The sequence below is a fragment of the Amblyomma mixtum genome, chromosome 1 (genome assembly GCF_055824585.1).
Source record: "Amblyomma mixtum isolate Tamu chromosome 1, ASM5582458v1, whole genome shotgun sequence".
In the NCBI taxonomy this organism is placed as follows: Eukaryota; Metazoa; Arthropoda; class Arachnida; order Ixodida; family Ixodidae; genus Amblyomma; species Amblyomma mixtum.
In genome coordinates this window covers 315,365,252-315,384,862 of record NC_143012.1, presented here as the reverse complement: position 1 = coordinate 315,384,862, position 19,611 = coordinate 315,365,252, and the positions used below count along the sequence as shown (strand labels likewise).

Sequence of the window (19,611 nt, the reverse complement as noted above, 5' to 3'; positions counted from 1 at the left end):
TCTGTAGGTAAGGCCCCTAATTTTCTGTGGCAGAGAATTCTAAATTCCTCATATCAATAACAAATAATCCGCGAAGTTCTTCTAAAGACATCTAGTAATTCTTCAGAATGCACCTCGGTCGAATTTCTATGAAGGCGAAATTCTAGAGACCTGTGTACTGTGCGATGTCAGTGCATGTTAAAGAACCCCAGGTGGTCGAAATTTCCGGAGCCCTTCACTACGCGTCTCTTATAGCCCTAGTTGCCTTGGGGCTTTAAACCCCACAAACTGAACCAAACCATCTTGTTATATTCAGAGCCAAGATATGAATATTGTGTTTTTTTTATTTTTTATTTTTTGTCTGAGCTTTTCAAGGTAGCTAAGACAACCTTTGCCACCAGGCTTGGGAGTGACAGGGTTCACATGGGTCCTTGTAAACCTTGAAAACCATTGAATTTCTAGTCTATTAAAGGGCGCATCATTTTTTTCATAGTGATCGGTGTAACGTTAAGAGACAGGAAGAGAGCAGGAGTAGGTCAGGAAACAAATGCAAGTTCATGATGTCTGAGCTGAATTCAAGGAGAAAAAGTGGGCATGGATGGGGCATGTACAGTAAAAGCTCGTTAATTCGAACTTCACGGGACCGGAAAAAACGTTCGAATTATCCGATGTTCGAATTATCGAATGGCCGCGAAAAAACCGACAAGAACCATTTGCATTACGGTGTATGTAGGGTATTTACTCGCGTAACGAACCCACTCACATAATGAACCCACCCACCCCCCATTTTTGCCTAAGAATCAGAAAAAAAAAAAGAAGCGTCAGTCGTTAACGCTTCCCTCCGTTTGGCACCGTCATGGCCCGCAACGCATTTCTTGGCGGCGCGCCAAGATGCTGCTCAGAGATAACATCACTTTTGACGTTAGCGCCAGCAAGGGGGAAGCGAACTTTGGCAGAGTGCCAGCGCTTGTTCCAACCGTCACGCCCCCCCCCCCCCCCCCCCCCCCCCCCCCCCCCCCAACGCATTTCTTGGCAGCGCGCCAAGATGCTACCCAGCGATAACATCACTTTTGACGTTAGCTCCAGCAAGGGGGAAGCGAACTTTGGCAGAGTGCCAGCGCTTGTGCGGGCGTCTTGTTCGGGGCTGAGCGCGTGCTTCCGTTGGCGATCAACCGATGGGTGGAAGCATGGACGACACTCGCAAAGAAAAAAAAAAGAACCGCGCTGACAGTGCTTATCCGTATTTTCGAATTAACAGGGCTCGAATTAAGCATTTAGTTGCGAGTTCCGGAGGTTGCGCGGAAAAGAGGGTAGGCAACCGCCAGCGCGGTCGCCAAGCCAACCCCCTTCCCTCCGGTGCCGCCGGCGGCCACCGCGCCAGTGATGGCGCCATTTAAGCTTTACCCACTCTTCCAAGGTTTTATCTAGTTCCATCTTCTGCCCCCGTTTAGGACATACGCAGCCTCTAACTATGCGGAGGAGGTGCTTTTTTTTTTTTTTGGCCACATGCTGTGTGCCAAGCTGCCCAGACGCGGTGGCGCGTAGTTCGAATTATCGGTAACGGAACCGACTCGCTTTCGAATTAACGGGCTTTTTTATACACAGATCTCTATGGAGCTTGGCCGGACCAAGTAGTGTAGTTCGAATTATCCGAAAATTCGAATTATCGAGTTTTGAATGAACGAGCTTTCACTGTAATATGAAGAGAAGGGAACCAATGACCTCTGGGGGTAACGGACTGGATTCCAGGACAAGGCAAGCATAGCAGGGCGTGGCAGTGTTGGGTGGGCAGATGAAATTAAAGTTTGCAGTGATGAGGTGGCTGGCTGCAGCTGGCACAGGGTAGGGTTTATTGGGAGTGATATGGGATAGGCCTTAGTCGTGCATTTGACATAGTTTTTCTTGCGGAAAGCCGCCGCGGTGGCTCAACGGTTATGGTGCTCGGCTGCTGACCCGAAAGACGCGGGTTCGATCCCGGCCGCGGCGGCTGGAATTTCTTTGGAGGAGAAATTCTAGAGGCCCGTGTACTGTGCGATGTCAGTGCACGTTAAAGAACCCCAGGTGGTCGAAATTTCCGGAGCCCTCCACTACGGCGTCTCTCGTAGCCTTAGTCGCTTTGGGACGTTAAACCCCATAAACCAAACCAAACCTTTTCTTGCGGAAATCATCCACAAGTCTGTTTGGGTCGTTGCAGATTGACAATTATGAAAAAAGGAAGCCGTGAAAGAATACTTCTGCCTGCCTATTTATTATTATTATTATTTTTTAAATACATATGTTGTGGAGAATTGCACTGCTGGACCCGGGGAAGGTGTTGAATCTGTGCCACAGCAACTGAATCCACCACTGAGTGACTCAACACCGGGAATGATTGCACGTGTGCAATGCGTTCGTACCTTTTCATACGAATATTTGTGTGCTCCCTCATGAATGCAGCCAGTGATTTTCGGCCATTTGTGAGACGATTCAGGTAACAATCCTTTAATAAACATCTCATAGAATACAATACTTAGGTTTCGTTGTCATTGCTGCTGCTGCCCTCTGAGCTACTTCAGCGGCACCCTGTAAGCAGTAATGTAAACAAACCCCCAACGTTAACCAGTGATTTTTCAGACTGCGCTAAAAACAGCAAACTTGGCTTGGCCAGTCTGCTAGTGGTTCTGGCAAAATCCGCTTCTGCTCGCTGATTGGTTATGAACTCTTAAAGGTAAGCTATTTGTACAGAGGACTGTGGAGTGAGTTACTGATCTCCCTTCTTAGCCAAGAACCTAGGAGCGTGTTGCAGAGATTCAGCATGAATAAGCAATTTACCGTGTAAAATTTGAGAGGAATCTTGCGAGTCACAATCACAACCGATTATATTGTGATGTTGTGAACCAAGCAGATGGCATCCTTCCTACAGATCACAAAGGAATTGTGGTCATCCATGGCTTCTTCAAGGTGTCATTACTGTGCTGTTTTGGAAGCCTGAAAAAAGCAGGAGGCCGAAAGTGCAAAGAAACAAATGTATAGAAAGCATTGCCCAGGTGAAAAAATTGATTAAACAACCAAATAAAACGATAGAAGCAACTTTTCTGAGTTGGGTGGTTTAGCAACTTCTGCAACAAAACAGAAGCTACTAGTGACCTGACATCGGCCGTAAAGACCAACAGTTCGACGGACACTGTTAAAGAGGATGCATAAGGCCTTCTCAGCATCAGTGTTGAGCTGGAAAAAATAGGAAGCTGAGCTTTTGTGAAAGCCTTGACTGAAGAGTAACCTAGCTTGTGTGGTTTAGTTGGTAGAAGTGCCTTGTGCGATAAAAGTTACATTTCTGGTGTGTAGAAAATATTGATTGATAAGCCATCGCATTTGCTCATCCTTGAAAAGTTATTGCCAAGTGTTGAAAACCCTTGAATATCAGGGCTCTGAACCAGCATGAACCCTTTGAGAGCCTCTAGGATAGGGCAGCTTTTTAATTACCTTGGGTCAAGGCACGTGCCGTGCAAATGTAAAGGAGATGGTGGCTATGGATATAAGAAAGAAGGCGAAGCAGGTTGTTTTATTACGTCTGCATTTGTGAATATCGTGCCTTGTATGTGAGAGACTGGACGCAGTGCTTGTGTAATGGAGAATGGCCCATGCTTTCACATCTGTCCATTTTGTAACAGGAGTGAGAACTTGGTGCCATGAGTGGAGTAGCGTTATGGTTGCCATTATGGCTGCACAGAAACTGTTTTTATCAGTTTTTGAATGTCTTCTATTGATATATCATGCATAAAAGCTTAGATATGAGGAAAGCTCTAATGTCTAAAAAATGAGGTGACTGGTTTTGTAATCTCATAACATTTTTTGGTCTATTGACAGTCTTGGCAGTTTGGGCATGGTTGGTGTGTGTCTTCCCATAGTGGTTTGCAAATTAAAATGAAGGGCTGTTGTATGAGCCATGGTACAAGGCAACAGGAGTTTCAGTAACTAATACCTGATTGAACCAAACGCAAAGCATTATCTGAGTCGAGAGTCAATTGTTGCAGAGTTGCCCTTCACTGCTAGTTGCCATGAGGGGCTGTATCATGTGGGAGCGGTTACGTGCTGCAGGCTACCACATAAGTTTCAGAGAGAGAAGGATATTCTATAACCAGTGTTTTCTTATTCACTTGCAGGTTCTATGGCAGCCAACAAAAGGTAAATTGCTTGTTTTGTAGGTGTACCTTTTCTTTTGGGGACAGTGTGATATCATCATTTTATACCATCATATCATAAGCAACTACTTCCTTTGTGTAGGCCTCGCTTGGAGGCAGCAACCACCATGACTAAATGCATGCTAAAACGTTCCGCTGGTTAAATGAATGCTAGATATGCTTGCATGCTAAGATCCCTTTTAACACGTGGCTTTCCAGACAATTTAACTAATGAAAGCAACTTTCCCTGCTGCATAGTATTACAGTTAAACCTGGATGTGATGAAAATGAAAAATTTGAGAAATGAGAATGAGAATCCGGAATTTTTTGTTGCTTGAAGGTTTTTGATGCATCCAATTTTGACATGAAACCTTGAAAGGACAATACAAAAACGGAAACTAAAGGGAAGAATAAGTGTTGGTGAAACCTTCCAGCAAACGTTCACAGTAAACACCCTTTACTCGGAGCTGTAAGCACAAGAAGCATTTCGTGATCACATTGATAACACGACTACAGCAGTAGCCGCTACCATCTCCGCCACGGCTCAGCTCACACTACACCACTATGTGTCGAGTGGGGAATGTGGGGATGGCGGGAGAATGGGAGGCACCTACCTCTTCCCATGTGTCCCTTCTCTCGGTCTGCCCAACTGCTGTTGCTCTATGAAATTGACTTTGCCTCACTTCATCAGCACTCTTCATCATCCCTGCTTCCTGCCCACGTTTACCACTGGCGCCTGAACCATGCGAGCAACTGAGCGGTGGTAATCGGTGTGCACTGCTTTTCCTGTGCCTTCTTTGCTACATCTTGTTGTTTTCAGCTGCCCTTCAACATAAACTCTCGTAGCGCCTCCTGATGTGACAGTACAAAAGCACGAGCTGCAAAGACTGCTGTATTTTTCCCGGAAAGGCTCTGGTCCCACTGGAGCGTGGCGCATTGGCAGTTGCGTTCGCGTGTTGCGATCATATGCGTTTTTCTTGTGGCGGTTCATGTTTTGTCATCATGACAGATTTCCGTGGTTTGGCCAAGTTTCAAGTAATGCAGCACTAGCTAATACATAGTCGGCGCAGTGAGTTTGCTGTCATCATCAGCAGCCTATGTTCACTGCAGGACAATGGGGGTCTTCCATGTGCACCTGGCCCTTTTATCCTCCTCGCTATGCTTACCCTCTCTTCGAATACACCTTGCCTTTGCATTGCATTATGTGCTGTGCCCAAACCCTTTTCTTCTTCTACACATACATGTGGCAGCAGTATCTAGTGCTATGCTTAGAATTGTACCTGCCAGGTATCTGCAACGTATGCGTAGGTACCGGCATGGCTGCAGGCATCATTTGAAGGACGCGCAGCTCCCTTGACTTCATTCCCTTGAATGAAGCGAGGCAATTCTTTGCTCTCTTGCCAGCATTTCTCTTGTATATCAGTTATGTTCTTGCAGCTGCAAAGCGCACTCAAAAGGTTAAATATCGTTTGCTCCGTCATTTCAAACTGGATTGTCCAACCCTGTCCATGGCCGGTATTTCAATGCTTTTTGTCTGCGTTTGTGCATCGCTTCAGTTCATAATTGAGCATAATCAATTTCAAACCCTTTTGCTTCTTCTTGCTGTCAGTGACAAATCGGTGAAGGAAGAGAGCCTCCCCCCTGCCATTGTGGAGACTGTTGAAGCCTTCAAGTAAGTTTCCAGAGATATTTTTCCAGGACAGTCTTGCAAATTGTAATAGGCTTCTAACGAGGAGATTATTGCAGTCAGTTTGGCTGCACTCAGTCAGATATGCTCATAGTAATTTTTGTCTTGCTGAGGCTCATGTTTGATGAACGGAAAGTTGGGTTTGTTGTACAATATTCATTTTGAGTGGTTTCAGCGTAGAGGTAACAGGGACAACAGAAAATAATAAATGCACAAGACGATTGCTCAGCACTTGTCTTGCAATTTATTCTCCTGTGTTTTCTCTGTTCCTTTAGCTCTGGCACCGCTCATGTTTAAAGCATAAGGGCAACATGGTTAAGCGTTGGGGCAGCAAAGCAGTCCATTACAGCTGGGCATCTTTTTAGAAAGCACTGCACATTTGAGAGCTTCCTTGCGATATGGAAGAGGCAAATAAATATGTGTTATGTACTGGTACTCTTGTCCTCACTGTTGCGGGGTTATTTTGGGTGGCCTGCCAAGTGCTTATGCATTCATGCAATAACTCAGGTGCCTTGTCATGAACTTGCTGTGCAGAAAATATGTGACAGAGCAGAAGGAGATACGAGAGGAGATCTTCAGGATACCATCTCAGACAATAGACAAGGTGAAGGAAGAGACGGAAGCTTTGCGGCAGTTGCTTTCCACCGTGGAGAATGGAATTCAGCGGAACGCGGTAGCTGTGGAGCGCCTCAAACGAGAGACGTCAGAGGTGGGCAGCGGGGCTTTACATTGCTGCCCCCCCCCCCCCCCCCATTTGTTTGCTCTGCTTGCTTTGACATGTGGTCTGCATCACATGCTGCCTTTTGCTTTCCTGCAGGATCTGAAGAATGCAGAGATAGCTCACCACACCAAGGAGACACCGATATCTCTCCAGTATGAAAATACAGCACCCACTTTGTAAGTTTTTTGAACCATTGGCTCAAGTATACGGACACGCTGGAGCAACTGTGGTCCTGTTGTTTAGTAGACGAGGAAAAAGTGTTTAAAATACCAGAAATAGGCTCTTCAAACCACATTTCTTTTGCCGAGATAGACAGTGTCAGTACGTTTTAATACATATGGAAGTGTTTGCTTGCTTCGTTCGCAGGACCAAAAGTGGCAGTGGGCTTTTACATGCAGAACAACACTGTGGGCTATGAGGCGTGCCATTGTAGAGGGCTGTGGATTAATTTATCATGGGTACACCAGGCAAGCAACATGTGATGATTGTGTGGAAGTGGTTGCACTTTAATTTGAAGTTTAAACCATGCATTCAAGCTCCTGTTCAGTGCACATTTTTTCAGGACTGCTACTGCCACGTTTTTGCATATTCGGATCCTTAATAAACCACTATTGCTTACTTGTTTCACTGTTTTTTTTTTTTTTTGCTAATGTTGGAAATACTTTGGGCCAGTTTTTCTTGATAAGTAAAGGTTTTATGATGTGTTTCTCTAAAACAGTTTTGTTCACGAAGCCTGAACACCTCACCTGTTTGCTGCGAGACTCTCTTAGTGAATTAACAGGCATCACATGTCTTCTCAATTGAGCATAACCAGCTGCTTTGAGGACTGTGTGTTTGATTATTTCCCTTGTGTTTCAGGTATTTTCAGAAGCTTGTAGAAAATTTTAACCAGCAGATGAAGTTGTACAAGGGACAAATTGAGGAATTGGAGCAGCATTTTGCATCCCTTTCAAGTGCATCCAAATTAACTCCAGAAGGTATGCACTCTTGACTTTTTTTCAAGCATTTTATGTGCAAGCAGTGCTGGGAGATTGAAATAGCTACCGGAGTAAACTATTATATGAGGACAGTTTCAGCATTATTCAATGAGAATTTTCTCTCCTGGTCTGGACAAGCAAGATGCAAATGATAAGGTTGTGGTGCATTGTAGCATAAATGCCTTTACCGTGTGTGCCCTTTGAAAAAAAAAAATGCTTTGCTAAAGTCAAGTCAGATTGGATTTTTATGCTGTCGTGGCGATGGAGAATACTGGTTTTGGTAGTAGGATTTGTTTTTGAGTGAAAAGATTTGTGACCCTCCTGCATACTATTCCTTCTTCCTTCTTTTTTTTATACCGTATTCCAAGCTCTGTTTCTTTTTTTCATTTCTCAGAGTTAGTTGCAACAGTGAAAAAGCTGCATGAAGCATTTGTGTTCCTGGCTGCACAGTCACAAACCATACATGAAACTATACAGGTAAGTCCCAGCTCTCTTTTTCTAACTTTCAGAGCACCTGCATTGCTACCTTCCTGCCCCCTTTCTATACGAGCTGCTTAGCTGTTCTTCTTTCCATTTTTTGTTTAGCGGCGGAAAGATGAACTGAGTTCTGGGAAATCTACCAGCCATCCTTCTAAGTTGCCGAGTGATTCTGTTGGATCTGTCAGGACAGCTGTCACCGTTGGTCCTACACCATTTTCCAACACCAAAAGTGACGCGGCACTTGCCATGGCATCAGCCTTGGCACGGGTGGGGCAACCAGCCATTGCAGGTAAACTTTTTGAACAGCCTTTGCACTTACCTTGTCGTGGAAAAGCCTTTCGGCCAGAAGGGGTGTTAACCGTAATCAGGTAACACTGCTAACCAGGTATTTCTATACCCATGTGATTCTTAAATCTTCACTGTCGATGGTCATAAGAATACCGAAGGAAAAACGGAGAAAAATGCTCCGTTACACTTGCTGCAAATGTAAAGCAAAAATGTTTTAGAGGGTTTCTTGGTGAAAGTGGACTTGTGAGGATCTGATTATGATAAGCACGCCAAGCCATTCAATGCAACCTCTGATTTTGTTATGGCTGTTGTGGCTGTGGTTTCTTGGCATGCTTAAAATGCTATGTCAGCCTCATGTGCAGTCATTGCTTCGTTCAGTTCTATTTTCTTTCTTGCCTGTTGTTTCTACTACTAGCTGATCTACCTCTGATATTTACTTTTATGCCTCAGTGATTTCAAATGCCTAGTATGAAAGGGGCATTTCACTGATGTCTCAACAGTTGCTTATTCTTCTATTCTGGCACAGAAAGTGCAATTCCTGGCTCTTTTGGCGCTCAACCATCTTTGGCCACTGCAGGAGGTAAGTTTTCATTGCTTTTCTTTACACAATGGCTGCTGTCCTGTTTTTAACTAGGTAGTTACAGCATCATGTCTGGCATTAAAGGAATGCTGCAGACGAATTGAAGTTGCGCTTAATGTATAAGGCAGTGAAATTTTATGCATGCATGACACGTATTTGTACGTTTAAACCCCTTTACAGCAGACAAGTACTGAACAGGCGTTTTTATCGGTTATTCAAAAGGTCTGTTATGAGAGTTTCATGTTTTCATTACTTGATGACCTCTGGCTGTGATAATCTCCGGTTTTTTATTCTGCAGTACCTAACAGTGCAGAATGTAGACAGTAGCGCAGAACTTAGCAGCACTTATTCTGTTGTCTTCTCGTCCATGCCTCTATGCCTACACTATGCCTACACACTTACGCATAATGCACTATGCCTCTTGCATAGTGTGTTATGTGTAAATAGAGTTCACATGAAGAAGGAACACCACACATGATAGAAGGAGGCAAACAGACAGTGCAGGCAGAATGTTGTCTTCAACTTATGTTTAAGCTGTGACTACAAAAGTAGTAGTGAAAGTACTTGTCTGACATGCTAAGCTGCATTGCACTTTTCTTTTTTCAATGCAGCTTTAGGGAGTTCAACGATGTATGGCACCTCGGGTGCGTTGGGGACGTCAATTTTTGGAGCAGCGAGCCCATTTAAGCCATTAGGTAAATAGCGGTAAGAGTTTACTTCACTTGTCAGTTGGCGCTCCGCTTCTCCTCCATGTGACGCCAGGCTGTCTGCTCCGCTGCATGAGGTGACCTCCTCTCTCGCTCCTGCCATGTCTTCAGAGCATAGCATGCTACTGTTGTGTGCACTCGAGAGCAGCACAGTGCATGTGCCCCTGCTGGTGTGACAATTAGATATTCAGGTAGTTAAGGAGGCCCAGCCACCCTTGAGGCTGAATCTGCATTTTTCACATAGCCACTCAGCACGTGCGCGCCTCTCCTCCTCCAACTTCACTGGTTAAAAACAAGCTGGCAGCTCCTACTCCACACTTTAAGTTTATTAGTGGCAGGCACGTGCAGCAGATGGTGGCAGGCATCAGGTTGACACTTGCCATTTTGCAGGCGCAGTTGACGCCTTGTATAATTGGATTGCACATGCATCATCGAGTAGCAGATGAATTTTTGCCACTATAGAGGGCACCACCCTATGAAAATGCAAATTATGGACCGATTTAGATGGCTTTTGATAACGCTTGATAGGCAGATAGCACTATGAGTACCTGAACAAATTCGACGTGCGTGTAGCCTGTCGACCTCATTGATAAAGTTAACTTACTCTGTTTACTTGTGGGAAGTACTCGCCACAGTGCAAAACTTGTCCCAAGACCACAAAACTCTTGTGTCTTGTTGATTTGTCCTTATGACTTTTCAAATTAATGAGATAACGAGGGAACAGCAAAAGTTGGGCGCACACAAATATAGAGCCAAAGAAAGCGTAATCGAGGTCTTATCAGTAGTTAAGATGAGATTCTTATGGCAGTGCTGGAAGACGTGTAGCAAGCAAGCAGACAAAAGAAAACAGAAAAACTAACGTTTAACTGTGCTCATAACTAGGCTTTCAACACTGTATTCTCTTTTCAGTGTTGTTTACTTCCAGGATGCTTTAAATCTGGGCAAAAAGACTTGGGGGCCTCTAGAAAATACTACCCATTCACGATTCCGTGTCCACTCAGCCATGATGTGGGGTAGCAAAGGGCCATCTTTCATCACATTTTCTTCACTGTTGTTGCTTTGCCTGTCAGTGCAAGTAAAAATGCTTGACGCTTTCCTGTAATTAGGTGCTGGTGTTAGTAGCTGTGAAGGAACTGGAGGCTTGCTGGATTTACCTAATATATGGGAAAAACTAACTGGGCTACTGCTTTTCTTTGCAGAGCTTTAGGCTTTGCTCATTTTTCACCATTTGATGCAGTGTGTTTTTTTTATGTGCCACCTTAGTATGTCTTTATTCAGTGATCTGTAGGGGGTCTTCCTGACAGTAAAATTCTGCACCATGCACAGCATAGGTCCAAATTGATAAGGTTCCATAGCGCAATACAAAAAGGCCTTGTCTGCTTCTAAAAAGGGGTGCAGTGTGGCAGACTTTTGGTATGCACACCTTATCAGTGGCTGATAAATGAGAGCCAGGGAAGAAGTGCTCCCTGCATTGTATCTTTGCCTTTTGTTCTTTTGTTTAATTGCTTGCATTAAAAGGACACTGAGGACATTTTGAAGCTGGCCTCTATCAATAGATTACCGCATTATAATGACAAAGCTTGTGGGGTTTAAAATCGGGGAGATAAACACGTTCTCCCCGTTTAAGCGCGGCTGGCTCAGTTCAAAACCGCGCGGACCCCACCCCGTGGTCGCGTACGCTACCGAGCGCACGCCGACCACGGCGGGCCTTGCTCTGAGGGAACAAAGGAACGACACACTGGCTGATACAAACAAGGCATTTATTGCTATAACAACAATAACGCCAGCTAGCAACAAAATACACTGAGGAATCTAGGATGTCCGACTCACCAGTACGGCTACGAGCGAATGTTCGCCCATGGTAGGGCAGAGGGAATATCTCCGAGGCCAGACGGGACGAGCTGAGGGGAACAAGTTTCCACACGAGGACGCCCGCGGCACAGAGCGGAGCTTTGCGCGTGAACGTCCAACACGCTTCCCTGTCCCAGGGAGAAGAGAGCTAGCCTTCCCCCGCGCGCGAGCGGCAAAACACGCCATCCGTGGCGCTGCTGTCGCTGCGACGCGAGCGCCCTCCCCTGTTAGCTAGAGTAACCAAACAGAGAAGGGTGCGTTGCGGAGGAGCTAACTACAGGAAACTAGTGCGCTGAGGGAAAGCGAACGCAAGGGGCGAAGGCGTCCCCACATCCCCCCAACCTTAAATAGACCCCCGCGCCTGCAAGTTACATGCTATGGAGGAGTCTCCTGGTCTTCATGCACTTGAGGCAGGTCTTGCAGCGGAGGTCACGCCGACAGAGTGCACGCAGTCTTCCGCGGTATTCCGAAGGCGGCGTGAAGGTCTCCTTCGCTGGGACGATTCGCATGGCCCGCGGACTATGTGCCCGCAGGCCCGCGAAGAGGAGGGCCGGTTGACCACTGCAGGCCAAGATTCCGCAGTAGTCGCCAGGGCAACAGCAGCCTGAGGTGGCTGCTGTCTGGTCTCGCCACGGCTGCCCCGGATGGATGCGGCGAACAGGATACAGGCAGCTCCATCGCAGCAGGCGGCAGCGAGACGATGTGCACAAGACAGCAAGCCGCAGTGGCTCCGCTGGATCTGAAAGATAGCCAAAACACACTCCGCATGCCTTTAACGTAGGTCACGGGAGGGGAAACGGTGTACACAAGAGCCTCGTGGCTCAATGCTCAACTCGCTAGCAAAAGGTGTCGGGCGGCCGTGCAACACAAAGTTCGAGTGAACAAAGCCCTTTCTTGAGTTGAACGAGAATGCTCAGTTCATGCGAGGTTAAAAAAAACGGGTGGGGCAGCAAAGTGCGCCCCCCTCTCAACACCACGGTCCGGTGGTCGTGTCACTTTTGACAAGGTGCAGGCAGCTATGAATAGCCTTAGGCCTCACTACCATAGTGGCGGTCGATGACCCCCAACAAAAGAAAGACCCGAAACGGGTTTCGTGCGCGCAGCCGCGAGGAGACATCAGCTTTGTGTGGTGGTCCTCCCCGCTCACTGCACAAAGCAGCTTCTGAGCGATCGGCGCCCACCGTATCGGACGGTGTCGGAACGCCCGGTGCCGAGCTGCAATACCAGCGAGCTCGTAGAGGCACCCGTGGCCCCAGGCCACCCGGCTCCCGGAGCCGCGACTCCCAGAGTCGAAAAAGAGACAGCGAGAAAATATATACAGAAAACTCGGACCACCCACGCGGCTTCCGTACTCACTCGCTTCGGGCTCGGCAACTCCGCGGGCGCTAGGCCTCGCGCTCCCTCGATGCGGACCAAGTGGTTCTTGAAGAAACTCCAGGAAGAAAACTTCACAAAAAAAAACATGCTGAGCAGGTCGAAAAGTTCAAACATGCTGCAGCGCAATACACCTCGCACTCAAGAAAGCATGCCGCAGGTCCTAGCGATCAAAATTCACACTAGGCCTACCACTTGTCAAGTCCGGACAGAGAGCGTTCCTCGAACCGAACTGACAGTCGTCCAATGTTCCAAGAGCAGGCCCCACGTTGGGCTGCCAGATGTGGGGTTGAAATTGGGGGAAATGAACACGTATTCCCCGTTTAAGCGCGGCTGACTCAGTTCAAATCCGCGCTGACCCCACCCCGTGGTCGCGTACGCTACCGAGCGCACGCCGACCACGGCGGGCCTTGCTCTGCGGGAACAAAGGAACGACACACTGGCTGACACAAACAAGGCATTTATTGCTATAACAACAATAACGCCAGCTAGCAACAAAATACACTGAGGAATCGAAGATGTCCGACTCACCAGTACGGCTACGAGCGAATGTTCGCCCATGGTAGGGCAGAGGGAATATCTCCAAGGCCAGACGGGACGAGCTGAGGGGAACAAGTTTCCACACGAGGACGCCCGCGGCACAGAGCGGAGCTTTGCGCGTGAACGTCCAACACGCTTCCCTGTCCCAGAGAGAAGAGAGCTAGCCTTCCCCCGAGCGCGAGCGGCAAAACACGCCATCCGTGGCGCTGCTGTCGCTGCGACGCGAGCGCCCTCCCCTGTTAGCTAGAGTAACCAAACAGAGAAGGGTGCGTTGCGGAGGAGCTAACTACAGGAAACTAGTGCGCTGAGGGAAAGCGAACACAAGGGACGAAGGCGTCCCCACAAGCTGCTGCTTCATCTTGCTGCTGCATGTCACCATAACTGGCCGATTTCGCAATTAAGTGGTGTGCATCGACGCAGCTATTGGGGTGTGGATCCTAAATGCTAGGCTACACCACCATTGATCTCTATATGTTGATTACGCACTCCTTTTTGGGGTACATGTCACAAGCTAGAATGGAGTTGTGGGAAAATAAATGCATAGATCTGTTCCTACCAAGAAAGAGCTGTAGAATCGATTTTTACTGAGGACAAAAATTTCGATAGGATTATCCTCTGTGCCTCGATAAGACATTCTCATGGAAGATAAAACCAGTTCTTTTGCTTTCATGCTGAATATAGAGCAGAGCACACGCGTTCTTGTGTCACATAGCAAAGGATGACTGTAGGGAGTGTTACTCTGATATTTTTGCTATCACCTGCATCTCACTATCATCTGGTGGTTCTACAAGATCTGACAGTAACTGCATTGTTTCCCATTCCAGGGTCCGACACCTTTGGCACCAAGGCTAATCAGACATTCCAGCTCCAGAGCCCACCACCTGGAAATAAACGTGGCAAGAAGTAACATTTAAGATAAAATCTCCTGAAAGCCATTGCTGACGCTGGTTTGTTTACATTTGCTGATGGACTGCGTTTATGTAATGAACGTTGCACGAATTTGATATGTGATTTTAGCCACTGTGAAACTGTTTTACTCCTTTGAGAACTGCTGTGCATCTCTAAAAGCACAGTTTTCCTCGAGGGAATATACTTCCACTGCCTATGACCAACACACAGTTGTACCACCAGTCTCACTCACAGGGTCAAAGATAGTACACATAGGGCGCATGCACGCCCCCTCTTATCCGCTACAGCAGCCGCCATTCTCGCTCCCACTGCATGCAGGTTTCGTTCTCGTGGGGGGAGTTCTGCTCGCTTATCACTTCCCACGGGCTCATAAATTGAGAAAAATAAAAGAGTGGTAGCGTTTTTCTTCAACATGAAAAGAATGACGGGCTAAATGTTTCTCGGAATAGTCTTTTGGTGATAAAGGGCAACAAGGAAAGCGCGTATGCATGATATGCGTCAGTGAGGCTGTCTGCAGAATGTAAGGGAATCAAACGGATCCTGACAGTTCGAAATATTGCCAACGCACTGACCCCATTGGTACGCCGAAACAGTTGCCTGCCTCAACACAAATTTGCATTGTTAGCAGTTTACTAGTGCCAAGTGCCCATCCTTTGAAGGAGGCAGCAAGGTTTTGATGCGAAAACACTACTTCACGAGGTTTGACTGGCTCACCGAGTTTGTATGAAGCTTGACCTTGAGGGTGATCTTGGCCAAACCACAAATGTCACGACTGGGATTCAAACCCACGTCAGCGTGAACAGATCAGTTTAGCTGGCTACTGCATGAGTGCACTATGCTATCGCCATCTGGTCACGCCTCATGTTAAACTGCAACATACACCAGTGCTGTGTACTGCACATCGTCGTGTCTGAACTAATACCACTATAGAACTAACACACACACTCTCGTGCTGTGCATTGCACATAATCTTCATCAACTAATACTAGCCCCACCACAGTGGCTCAGTGGTTACAGCACTCGGCTGCTGGCCCGAAAGACGCGGGTTCGATCCCAGCTGCAGCGGCCGAATTTCGATGAAGGCGAAATTCTAGAGGCCCATATGCTGTGCAATGTTGGTGCACGTTAAAGAACTCCAGGTGGTCGAAATTTCCGGAGCCCTTCACTACGGCATCCCCCATAGCCTGAGTTGCTTTGGGACGTTAAACCCCAATAAACCAACTAATACTACTATCGAACTAATATTGTTGCCAGACGTGCTGACAACCCAGCAAAGCAAAACCATGAGCCAACCAGCCCAAACAAATGCTTTTGCAAGTCTACTTGGTTTAACTGTGCTAAAATCCTACCATCTTTATATGCTTGAAGTTTACAGTAGCTACATTACGTTGAAGTGTAACCAAGGTAGATGTAGAGTGGTAGCTCTTTTGCACAGCCACAGAAGTCACATCCGGCTGTTGATCTGCAGCCGAACAGGGCAGTTAAACCCAAGCAGAGTTTAGACTGCGTATAAGACTACACTGGGAACTAGACTGTTTGCTTCATGCAAGCGGCCCTGAAGTAGTACTGTAAAGTGTGCTGGGAAAGCGATCAAGCCGAAAACCATGAACGAAAGAACGCCGAGTGTGAACGTGGTCGAATCGACGCCAGAACGGGCCTCTGAAACGCCCAACTGGGCAGTCGCCTGTGAAGTCGAAATGGACCTGCGACTGCAGACCTCTCGGCCGCTAATGCCAATCAGCTTTCGCTGATTGTGCTATGCCGGTAAGGTTAGATCTAATAATTTTTTTCCCTCTGCTTTCTAACGAGGGTCGACCTTCTGCATCCTAACAGAACATAAAGCGGCTGCGTGCATTTCACAGCGATCGCGGTGTCCGTTGCTTTGCATCCGCCAAGAGGAGGAAGCGTGCACGGAGAACGGATGTGGGAGCGTGAGCGTTTTGATTTCTCCACGACCGAACGCATTGTTCGGCGCCAGGCGCGAGCAGTTTTCTTTTTCTCTCGAACTGCTGACGCCGCTCAACCCACAAACGAGCCATTAACAGTTGCGCTGTAAAATAAGCGCGCAAGTTCCATACTTCCTTAAATTCACCGATCTCTCGATGAGACAAAGAAAGGATGAGCTCGGAAGAATGCTGGCTTACAAACAGACGCCACCTCAAAAGTTAACGCGCGATATCTGTATACTACAGTGCACCAAGAGTATACTTTTAACGACGAAGCAGAATAGCTGGGAGTCTGAGTGCACCAAGAGTATACTTTTAACGACGAAGCAGAATAGCTGGGAGTCTGACGAAATCGGGGTTCAGTGGTTAACCAATGGTTGGTTGGTTTGTTTGCGGGGGTGCATAACGTCCCAAAGCAGCTGAAGAAGTTTGACCGACGCGGCCAAGGTCGAACCCGCGTCTTTCGATTGGGTCAGCAGTCGAACGCCATAAATCCCGAGCCTCCGCAGCGGCTGTTTCACCGATGGGTGTTTTTCCAAGAGCTCCAACGCTCATGTTCAATGAACATGTTAATTGATGAAGAACTTGAGCTTCGCTATTACGAAACGGTTTCTTACGAAATAGTGGATATAACGAAGGAATACCTCTTCCCCTTTGAAGTTCCCATATAAGCTCGTATATTTAATGCTTTGTTTTTACGGAGTAAAATTTTTCTACAACTGGATATAACGAAACAGCAATGGACTCCACTGGCCATTTCCTGCTATGTCCGCTTTAAGCGGTACCCAACACTTCCGTATCAGTTCGATGAGACAAATTGCGGTTCCCTAGTTCTCCAACCACCTCGCGGCGCACGGCCCACTGCGAGCGCCCTCTTCTTTGGTTCCATGTGCAGTTTAGTTTCGTTTTCGCAGCATGTTGTCTTGGTTCAAGTGTTTGGTAGTGCATTTGGTGTGCTTAGCGGTGTCGAGATCCCACAGGCTTTACTTGGCCAAGCGGCGGCCATCAATAAAGTCTTCACTCTGGGGCACCTGTTATGCGGAGAACGGTTGTGGCCCACGTGCTCGTGAGCTTTGCGGCGAAGCCAGCCAAAACGGGTGCTAAGCTAAGGTTCGATAAGTGCAAGTTGCACAGCCCAACAGTAATTAACTTATCTAGGGCATCGCATCGATCGTGATGGGCTTCATCCGACAGAGAAAAACCTTGACGCTATCATGCAGGCACCGAGTCCCTGTAATGTCGGCGAGCTACGTTCGTTTTTGGCTATGGTTACTTTTTACGCGAGGTTTCTGCCTAACATGTCAACCACACTTGATCCATTGTATCAGCTGCTTGAAAAGAATGCACGTTGCCAATGGAAATAACCTCAAGAGCTCGCGTTTGATCAGGCCGAGCAAAACCTTAAAACAGCCAAGGTTCTCGTTCATTACGACCGGAAACTCCGGCGTCCGGTAACACGGTAAACGGTATTAGGCGTCACGAAATTCCGTGACTACCTTCTAGGTCGGGAATTTACTTTGGTGACTGACCATCAGCCCTTGCTGGGCCTGCTGAGATCAGACAAGCAGACGCCCACAATGGTCGCCGCACGAATACAACGTTGGGCGCTCCACCTGGGGGCCTACCGATAGCGGCTACAGTACGCACCGGGACGACAGATACTTAACGCTGACGCCCTGAGCCGACTTTTGTAGCTATCTCCGGAAGCTGACGACGACGGTGAGCCGCTCGAATATGTGCTGTCGCTGAACCAGCTGAACTATGGCGCCGTAACAACGCTCTGACCCCTGGTCGAGGTCAAACTATACATACTACATATGGGTGGCCAAGAAACGCAAACGGAATGGCCCGGGCCGTACTGCCGTTTTCTGACCGTAAGCTCGAACTATCCATAGCACATCCGACCGAAGCTAGGGGGCGAGTGCTGCATCTTCAACATGAAACGCACCAGGGTTCACCGGCAATGAAATCTGTCGCACGATCTTTGTTCTGGTGGCCAGGCCTCGACAAATATTGAAGAGGTGTCTGCTCAGTGCCAGAACTGTGTGCAAAATTTGCCGATGCCAGCGCGGCCCCCGGCGTTAACTGGCCTGAAACAGGCGAAGGGTGGTGCCGTATGCACATTGACTACGCGGGTCCGATCTGCGGAAAAATGATACCCTAAGCAGTCGACGCACATACCAAATGGCTCGAAGCAATACCCTTGTCGCATGCTTCAACGTAGACTACCATTAACTGTCTGCATGACATTTTCAGCAGGTTTGGAATACCTCGCACGATCCTCTCTGACAACGGGACCCAGTATACCAGTCAAGACTTCGCGTCGTTCGCGTCGTGTTCACATTGTTCACTTTCTATGCGCTCCATACCATCCCCAGTCGCGGCGGAAAGGGCAATGCAAACTATAAAAGATGACTTTCGAAAAATGAAGGAAGGAAACTTGGAAGAGAACCTGGTACGGTTGCTTTTTAACTACCGGAGGGCTCCGCGCAAATCGGGTAAATCCCCAGCACAGCTGCTTTCGGGCTATCAAACACGCCCACGCTTGGACACATGCTTACCTCCAGCACTTCCGGGACCAAAAGAGAACAACGATGACTGGATGCCACTGCCTGGAAGGGAGGTGCAAGTGGACCCCCGGCCATGTGAAGGCGACTTCTGGAGCGAGAATGGTGACCGTAGAAACATCGGACGGAGTCGTACAGCGGCGCGTAGACCAGGTCCGCCCGCGACCAGAAGCGCCAGGGGATAACCCGGCAGTATAACTATAACCACCACACATCGCAGTGAGCCAGACCAAGAAACACAACTACATCATCCAGAAACGGTGAGCCCGGATGAAGGCATGACTGCTCTGCGCATCCAAAATGACACCGGTTCTCCAGATTTTCTGCACGAGATATTCTGGTGGCCCGTTGAATACAGGTGTCGCCCAACAAGCTCTGAGACGCTCAACGAGAGAACGCAAGCCAGTGCAACGCTTTCATTTATGAGGAGGAAGGAATGTTGCAACTTCATGTGTGTTTTCGAAGTGCGCGCCTTTTATCGCCTTATGTGGCGATCCTTCCGACTATCACTACTGCTCCTTCCTATCTTCCTGCCACTCGGCTACTTATAAATACTCTCTACACCTGTGAATAAAGGTTCATTTTTGGTTCTACTGACTACGCTGCTGCTTCCCTGGTCTGGCGTTACTGCGAATGCGCCATGGCTATGCTAAATGGTGTCCGCCAGGCCTGGCAATACTATGCCGCAAAAGCCATAATTTTAGCCCAAAAACCCTATTTTTGGAAATTTTTGAGTGTTCGCTGAAACACCCGGTATAATCGAGGTAAACATGGCATCTCATTAGAAATCCTAAGAGTGAGGGGTGATGCAGGTGCGCACAGAGAGGAGAGTTTCTGGGACGGTG

The 19,611-nt window shown here is 47.7% G+C and overlaps 1 protein-coding gene across 5 annotated transcripts in view; it reads left to right on the top strand.

The window, feature by feature from the left end:
- Nucleotides 1-14,279, top strand: part of LOC149372542 (uncharacterized) — a 32,510-nt gene extending 18,231 nt beyond the window's left edge. For 3 of the 5 annotated variants that reach the window (XM_089567036.1, XM_089567037.1, XM_089567035.1), the window contains 10 exons: nt 4,122-4,143; nt 5,749-5,811; nt 6,361-6,535; nt 6,644-6,723; nt 7,406-7,524; nt 7,919-8,001; nt 8,110-8,293; nt 8,819-8,872; nt 9,484-9,567; nt 14,169-14,279. In XM_089567036.1, coding sequence (XP_089423162.1) covers nt 4,122-4,143; nt 5,749-5,811; nt 6,361-6,535; nt 6,644-6,723; nt 7,406-7,524; nt 7,919-8,001; nt 8,110-8,293; nt 8,819-8,872; nt 9,484-9,567; nt 14,169-14,251 — 947 coding nt within the window. In that variant the 3' untranslated portion in view covers nt 14,252-14,279. Of the gene's footprint in view, nt 1-4,121; nt 4,144-5,748; nt 5,812-6,360; nt 6,536-6,643; nt 6,724-7,405; nt 7,525-7,918; nt 8,002-8,109; nt 8,294-8,818; nt 8,873-9,483; nt 9,578-14,168 lie in introns of all 5 variants that reach the window. The other 2 variants (XM_089567038.1, XM_089567039.1) reach the window with 2 other exon arrangements.
- Nucleotides 14,280-19,611: the final 5,332 nt, after the last annotated feature.